Below are 7689 nucleotides of genomic sequence, written 5' to 3'. Positions count from 1 at the left end.
TTTGGGATAATACATGCGCAAGTGTTCCTTCGAAATATAGTGAATAAATTTAATACGGGAACGTTTATAGTACATCAAGGCAGGTATATACTCTGAGTGTAGGCCTATGCACTATTCTGGGACAGGTAAAAACTTTTGCACATCTTCACAAGTCAAAATTCTCTACTTATCTCAAAATAAACCTGCTTTCCAAGCGATAGGGTGCCACAGGCCACAGCTATAGCCTACATTAATGGTTTCAATTTTACAACATAGCAGACATTTACTATAGCCTACGCAAAAAAACTCATTGCAATACATAAGTAAAGTTTAGCCCCATTTGTCCGTTATTGCCCCAACACGCATTGGTAATTTATCTTGCTTAATTGGTCTCTCGAAAAACAATTTATGACAAAAAAGTACAGAATACAATATGTAGGGGTAATAACCACATGTTTCGGGTTTTAAGGCAGTGCTACCGAGTCGGGTAAAAATAACCCGAGTTCGATAACGTCCAAAAAATGAACCCGAGTCCAGCTCTCAAGTCCCGAGTCCGTATCTGGCCAAATGTGCGTTTTGATTAGTGCCGAGCCCGTCTCTGACTCAGCTCAAAAAAGTTCAAAAATGTTACTGAGCACTGATATACACCGGCTGAAAATGGTTAACGATATTCCAGCATCATGCTTCGAAATGTTTAATCTTAATAACATTTCCTTATCTATTGGCATGACAGGAATTAAAATTCAAACGAGTTGGTCTTGTTCAATTACAACCAACCTTGTTTGATACATTCATGCCTGATTGTATTTTCAAAGAAGCTTTCAACGTTTTCAAATAAAAGAATATAAAGGATGTGACTTAAAGGACATTCTCCAATTACGCTGAACTGTGCGGATATTTTCTGTTTTTACTTCCTCTATCCATTGCGCAAAATATAACAAGTAAGTTTAGGTGACAGTTTCCTTCTTATAAACACGTGTCAAAGGGGTTTAAAATGTGATCTGAGTTTGTATCCACGTGCAAGGGTGTATCCAGGGAGGAAGCTATATCCCCCAAACTATATTTTTTTACCGATTTTATTTAAATAAGCTCAAACACTTTTTTAGCTTTGCGCGAATCTTATATGTTTTTTTACTTAGTATACTACCTTTTAATTATTTCGGGGATAATTTTTCAGTACAGCTGCATTTGGGAATGTACAAACATTTATCGTGTACCCAATGCCTTGCGTCTAGTTCTAACATAAAGGTTTTGTCAATTTCAACCATCTGATCTCAATATTTTTGCGCTCACGCTTTATCCCTTTTCAAATATATACATTGGACCAAGTATCGTAGATGAACGAGTTCGACCGGACATAGGAATTTATAAATGTAACTTGTATCATGACGTCACGTTATGACGTAACTTTCGACCCCTACGTTAAAACAACGCCGGGAAGATATTTGTACTCTAGCGTGGGTTTATTAGGTAGGTTATAATTTGAAAAAAATGTACAGAATATATCCGTTATTTTAAGCTTTTCCGGGTGAAAGAGTAGTGTGTTCCAAATGCTACAGTCTATGTTCCATAAAATGGCACAAATTATTAACTTTATGACACTTCTCTTCTGTTTTATTTTGCTATCGATTGTGGCACCAAGCTTTCGCTTGCCCAAATAGTTTTTTCGAAAAAATAGGGTTTATTTAATTACCAAAACCCCAGAAACGCTCATATTGGTTCTCTCACTGAATTTAAAAGCAAATATATCTAATCAACTAAACCAAAAGATGATTATCGGTTTCTTAATATATCGGAATAATTAATCTTAATACAGTTTAGAGGCGATTTTTTGTAAAGCAACATTGCAAACCAGAAAGGTGGTAATGCTTATTGTTAATTGTAAAACCCGAATAATTTAGCCGGGACAATATTCAACGTTATCTGCCACGTTTAAAAACAAACATCGTTGCGATACGACGAAGAAGTTAGGAACGATCGGTCTGTAAGTTTCGAGGAATTTTGACGTCCTAAAACCACAACGCACCTCGCAAAATGCTATATAAACGCGACGAAGCACGTCCCAAATCACACTTTGCACTCAACAAGCAATACTACAAGGTAAGTGATATTAAAGTACAAGTGTAAGTTTAACTATCCTAGTTTTTGTGTCGCCGAAGACCTGCTGGTTTTGTTCCTCTGGAGCAACTTTTTAACGTCAGACCGCACTTGTGTATCTAAACACGTGGTGGCGCACCTATAGCGCAAATTTTATGTATACCAATATTTCTCTTGTACTGGCTGTAATTTTTGCTTTACATACGCCTCGTAGTTGAATTATGGTATTTAAGGTACTGTGGGCCCAATGAGCTAAGCCAAAGTATTAAGCAAAAATGGTAAATAATATATGTTGTACTTTTTTTCGTTGGCCCGCGGGCAGCGGTTGGGAAATGCTTATTTTGGGATTTAAGCCATATTAATTTAGGACTGATGTGACCCTTGATAAATTAAAATAAGTAGGTGTTAATGGATATAAAGGGGGTAGCCACATGGATTAACAAACGTCTTGGTGCATTTATTTAGCAACCTAAAACTATTGGTAATTATTTTTATTGGCTTGCATTACGTATAGATACTCAGCACCTACATTTGTTGATTAAAAATTTGTGATGGTAAAAAGTAGGCGTCATTACTTTCTTTCTATCTGCAGTGTGACTTGTTTAGTCTTATCAACAACAACCGACATTTCTTTCATTTATATTTAGACATTTGACCTGAGCGAAAACTTTTTTTTGCAGATGAACAGCTGCATTTTGATTTTGTCCGTTTTGGTTCTTGTCGTCGCTTTCAGCGAGGCGGCCGTGCTGCAGAAACGAAACAAAAGGCAGATTTTTTACAACGGACCAACCGGCATCCATGGTAATGGTGCCGCAAGTCTTGGATTAGCACCTGGAGGATTCCAAGCCCAGGCATTGGCCAACGCAGGACTTGGAATTCATGGATTTGGTGGAGCCCAAGCCGCGCTTGGCGGAACTGCCTCGATCAATAAGGAAGGGTTAAATGCCGCCGTTCAAGGCCAAGCAGGTATCGGCATTAATCACTTCGCAGGTGTTGCCGCGAATGCAGGTGGGCAACTTGCGATCAATCAGCACGGAATAGGCGTCGGAGCTAACGCAAATCTTCAAGGAAACCTTGGACCAATTCAAGCAGGAGCTAATCTCGGCGGCGTTGCTCAACTCGGACCAAATGGATTGCACGCCGGTCTTCAAGGTGGCTTCAGCCTTGGGGATGAGTTGAGGGCTGCAGAAGGCAGGTTCCTCGAAAATGACGGAGTTTTTAACTCAAATTGGATCATCGGTGCTCCCTAAAAAGTAGAAGCGATCATCTTTACAGCCTAATCGCAACAATAGTCATTCTCATGTTTACATTTGATGGTTATTTGTCATGGCGGTCAGAATAAAAGTTACAGAAATGTATAAAACAACCATGTTAAGGTCAGCAAACTGTTTTAATCGCTCGAAAAACGATGTGACTGAACAGAATCTTATACATTTTAGCAGTTAGATCAGTTCATCAACCAACCGATTTTATACATTAAGTTCTAGAAATTGGTGTATATGTGTGTAAGCTAGACCAGTGGCCAAAATATTTGTTCTCGAGACCTCCTTTAAGATATTCCATAACTTACGCGAGACCCTATTTTAGTAGATTACACGTAAACCAGAGGCAATTAGAATCCTATTCAAAATGGCAGTTCGATTAATTGTCTGAATGGGTTGTTTCACTTTGCCAAGAATGTCGTCAAAACTATACAAAACTAACTAAAATCAAGGTATAGCGTTTATTCGGGTCATTACGACTTGAATAGAAAAATGTATTGGCCGCTCGTGAAGTAACAATGAAAATCGGTTTATGGAAACTCGTAATTAACCAAACAATATAGTGATTGTTTTACTATTGTATTTCAAAGTATAAAGCAGAAGTCTTGAACTTTTTTACCAGTACACTTTCGATTTGTCTGCATGTAAGGTGTATGCCATCAGAATAATTATCCCAACTGTTCACCTAAGTGTTAGCAACAATTTATATTCTATTTAAATAAACTCTCCAGGTCTAGGGCAGTGTTTCTTAATCAGGTGATTGGTCCACCCCGGGTGAATAACATTTTGCAGGGGTGAATCAACCAAAAGGAGTAAATAAGGGTGAACCGTCAGAAATGGATGATAGCTTGCGAGCAGGGTGGTATTCCGGGTGTTCAACCTGTTTAGTGAACAGGTGAGAACTTCCAAAAACTAAATTAAGTTTTTTTATCAGGGTTAATAGAATCTGGAGATCGATGCTAGGGGTATACAAAACTAAAAACAGTTTAAGAACCACTGCTCTAGGGTATCTGCGCAAATTTCTCTCGCTTACTCCTGTCACTTAGAAGATTAGGACTCCTGGTCCTGGTCTAAACTGTTTTAAATATAAAATAAGACGATATTTTTTGGAAGTGATATTTTATTGATGGGTTTGTGATATTCTATTTTTCTCTTAAGTATTAAAGTAGGACAATGCTGTTACATATTTTGATCCGGTATCGCAAAACGTGGGCATACCCTAGAGCAGTGTTTCTTAAACCTTTTTTAGTTTTGTTTACTCCTAGCATCAATCTACAGATTCCATTCATCCTTGTGAAAAAACTTAGAATTAATTTTGTTTTTGGTAATTCCCACCTGTTCACTGAACACCCGGAATATCCGCCTTGTTCGCAAGCTATCATTCACGTTCTGACCGTTCACCCTTATTCACCCCTTTTGGTTGGTTCAACCCTTAAAAAAATTTATTCACCCTGGGGTAAACCAATCACCTTATTAAGAAACACTGCCCTAGACCTGGAGAATTCATTTTAATAGAAATTGTTGCTACTGCTTAGGTCAGTGGTTTTCAACCATGGTCCGATGAACCCAAGGGTTCCGCTAGTACAGGCCAGGGGTTCCGCAATTTCTAAATTGCGTAGCTAATTGGGGTGTGTTTATTGCACTGGGGTTCCTCGAGCCAGTGAAATTATTGCACTCGGGTTCCTCGAGCCAGTGAAATGTTTCCATGGCATTCTACTCCAGCAAAAAGGTTGAAAAGCACTGGCTTAGGTGAACAGTAGGGATAATTATTCTAATGGGATACACCTTACTTGCAGACAAATCGAAAGTGTACTGGTAAAAAAGTCAAGACTCCTGCTTTATACTTTGAAATACAATAGTAAAACAATCCTTATATTGCTTGGTTAATTACGAGTTTCCTTAAACCTATTTTCGTTACTTTGCGAGCGGTCAATGCACTTTTCTATTCAAGTCGTAATAACCCGAATAAACGCTATACCTTGATTTTAGTTAGTTTTGTGTAATATGATTCTAATTGCCTTTGGTTTACGTGTAATCTACTATAATAGGGTCTCGCGTAAGTTATGGAATATCTTAAAGGAGGTCTCGAGAACAAATTTGGTCACTGGTTCTAGCCTATATGTATATACACCAATTTCTTAAATTTACAGTATAAAATCGGTTGGTTGATGAACTGATCTAACTGCTAAAATGTATAAGAATATGTTCAGTCACATCGTTTTTCGAGCGATTAAAACAGTTTGCTGACCTTAACATGGTTGTTTTGTACATTTATGTAACTTTTATTCTGACCGCCATGACAAATAACCATCAAATGTAAACATGAGAATGACTATTGTTGCAATTAGGCTGTAAAGATGATCGCTTCTACTTTTTAGGGAGCACCGACGATCCAATATTTGTTAAAAACTCCGTCATTTTCAAGGAACCTGCCTTCTGCAGCCCCCAACTCATCCCCAAGGCTGAAGCCACCTTGAAGCCCGGCGTGCAATCCATTTGGTCCGAGTTGAGCAACGCCGCCGAGATTAGCTCCTGCTTGAATTGGTCCAAGGTTTGCTTGAAGATTTGCGTTAGCCGCGGCGCCTATTCCGTGCTGATTGATCGCAAGTTGCCCACCTGCATTCGCGGCAACACCCGCGAAGTGATTAATGCCGATACCTGCCTGGCCTTGAACGGCGGCATTTAACCCTTCCTTATTGATCGAGGCAGTTCCGCCAAGCGCGGCATGGGCTCCACCAAATCCTTGAATTCCAAGTCCTGCGTTGGCCAATGCCTGGGCTTGGAATCCTCCAAGTCCTAATCCAAGACTTGCGGCACCATTACCATGGATGCCGGTTGGTCCGTTGTAAAAAATCTGCCTCTTGTTTCGGTTCTGCAGCACGGCCGCCTCGCTAAAAGCGACGACAAGAACCAAAACGGACAAAATCAAAATGCAGCTGTTCATCTGCAAAAAAAATTTTCGCTCAAGTCAAATGTCTAAATATAAATGAAAGAAATGTCGGTTGTTGTTGATAAGACTGAACAAGACACACTGCAGATGGAAAGAAAGTCATGGCGCCTACTTTTTTACCATCACAAATTTTTAATCAACAAAGGGAGATGCAGAGTATTTTTACGTAATGCAAGCCAATAATAATAATTACCAATAGTTTTAGGTTGCTAAATAAATGCACCAAGACATTTGGTAATCCATGTGACTAACCCCTTTATATCCATTAACACCTACTTGTATTAATTTATCAGGGGTCACATCAGTCCTAAATTAATATGGCTTAAATTACAAAAGAAGCATTTCCCGACCGCTGCCCGAGGGCCAACGAAAAAAAGTACGACATATATTGTTTACTATTTTTGCTGAATACTTTGGATTAGCTTATTGGGCCCACAGTACTTTAAAGACCATAATTCAACTACGAGGCCTATGTAAAGCAAAATCTACAGCCAGTACAAGCCAAATACTGGTATAAATAAAAGTTGCGCTATAGGCGCGCCACCACGTGTTTAGATACACAGGTGCGATCTGACGTTAAAAAGTTGCTCCAGAGGAACAAAACCAGCAGGTCTTCGGCGACGCAAAAACTAGGATAGTTAAGCTTACGTTTGTAATTAAATATCACTTACCTTGTAGTATTGCTTGTTGAATGCAAAGTGTGATTTGGGACGTGCTTCGTCGCGTTTATATAGCATTTTGCGAGGTGCGTTGTGGTTTAGGACGTCAAAATTCCTCGAAACTTACAGACCGATCGTTCCTAACTTCTTCGTCGTATCGCAACGATGTTTGTTTTTAAACGTGGCAGATAACGTTGAATATTTTCCCGGCAAAATTTTTCGGGTTTTACAATTAACAATAAGCATTACCACCTGTGTGTTTTGCAATGTTGCTTTACAAAAATCGCCTCTAAACTGTATTAAGATTAATTATTCCGATATATTAAGAAACCGATAATCATCTTTTGGTTTAATTGATTAGGTATATTTGCTTTTAAATGCAGTGAAAGAACCAATATGAGCGTTTCTGGGGTTTTGGTAATTAAATAAAGCCTATTTTTTCGAAAATACTATTTGGGCAAGCGAAAGCTTGGTCCCACAATCGATACCAAAATAAAACAGAAGAGAAGTGTCATAAAGTTAATAATTTGAGCCATTTTATGGAGCATAGACTGAAGCGTTTGGAACACACTACTCTTTCACCCGGAAAAGCTTAAAATAATGGATATATTCTGTACATTTTTTTCAAATTATAACCTACCTAATAAACCCACGCTAGAGTACAAATATCTTCCCGGCGTCGTTTTAACGTAGGGGTCGAAAGTTACGTCATAACGTGAAGTCATGATATTTCCGGTCGAAC

The 7689-nt window shown here is 38.8% G+C and overlaps 2 protein-coding genes across 2 annotated transcripts; one reads left to right on the top strand and one right to left on the bottom strand.

Annotated features, from left to right (window-relative positions):
- The first annotated feature begins 2013 nt into the window (after window positions 1-2013).
- On the top strand, window positions 2014-3326 carry LOC146166804 (uncharacterized). Its single transcript, XM_083384996.1, has 2 exons — window positions 2014-2079; window positions 2757-3326. The coding sequence occupies exons 1-2, from the start codon at window positions 2014-2016 to the stop codon at window positions 3324-3326; spliced, it is 636 nt and encodes a 211-aa protein (XP_083241122.1).
- A 2367-nt stretch (window positions 3327-5693) lies between these two features.
- Window positions 5694-6975, bottom strand: LOC146166803 (uncharacterized). The gene is made up of 2 exons (XM_083390961.1): window positions 6960-6975; window positions 5694-6282 (listed from the first exon to the last, which is right to left on the bottom strand). Exon 2 carries the CDS (start codon window positions 6280-6282, stop codon window positions 5713-5715), a length of 570 nt encoding a protein of 189 aa, XP_083247087.1. The 5' UTR covers window positions 6960-6975; the 3' UTR covers window positions 5694-5712.
- Window positions 6976-7689: the final 714 nt, after the last annotated feature.

The sequence above is a fragment of the Ascidiella aspersa genome, chromosome 1 (assembly GCF_963924565.1).
Source record: "Ascidiella aspersa chromosome 1, kaAscAspe10.2, whole genome shotgun sequence".
NCBI classification, from domain to species: domain Eukaryota; kingdom Metazoa; phylum Chordata; class Ascidiacea; order Phlebobranchia; family Ascidiidae; genus Ascidiella; species Ascidiella aspersa.
Note: the sequence above shows the minus strand (reverse complement) of the source record. Positions and strands in the feature narration are given on the sequence as shown.

What these genes read in the sequence shown, in the direction of transcription:
- LOC146166803 (XM_083390961.1), bottom strand. Translation starts at nt 6,282, where the DNA reads ATGAACAGCTGCATTTTGATTTTGTCCGTTTTGGTTCTTGTCGTCGCT.
- LOC146166804 (XM_083384996.1), top strand. Translation starts at nt 2,014, where the DNA reads ATGCTATATAAACGCGACGAAGCACGTCCCAAATCACACTTTGCACTC. An exon ending in TCAACAAGCAATACTACAAG is followed by an intron (nt 2,080 to 2,756) that starts GTAAGTGATATT and finishes TTTTTTTTGCAG; the next exon opens with ATGAACAGCTGCATTTTGAT.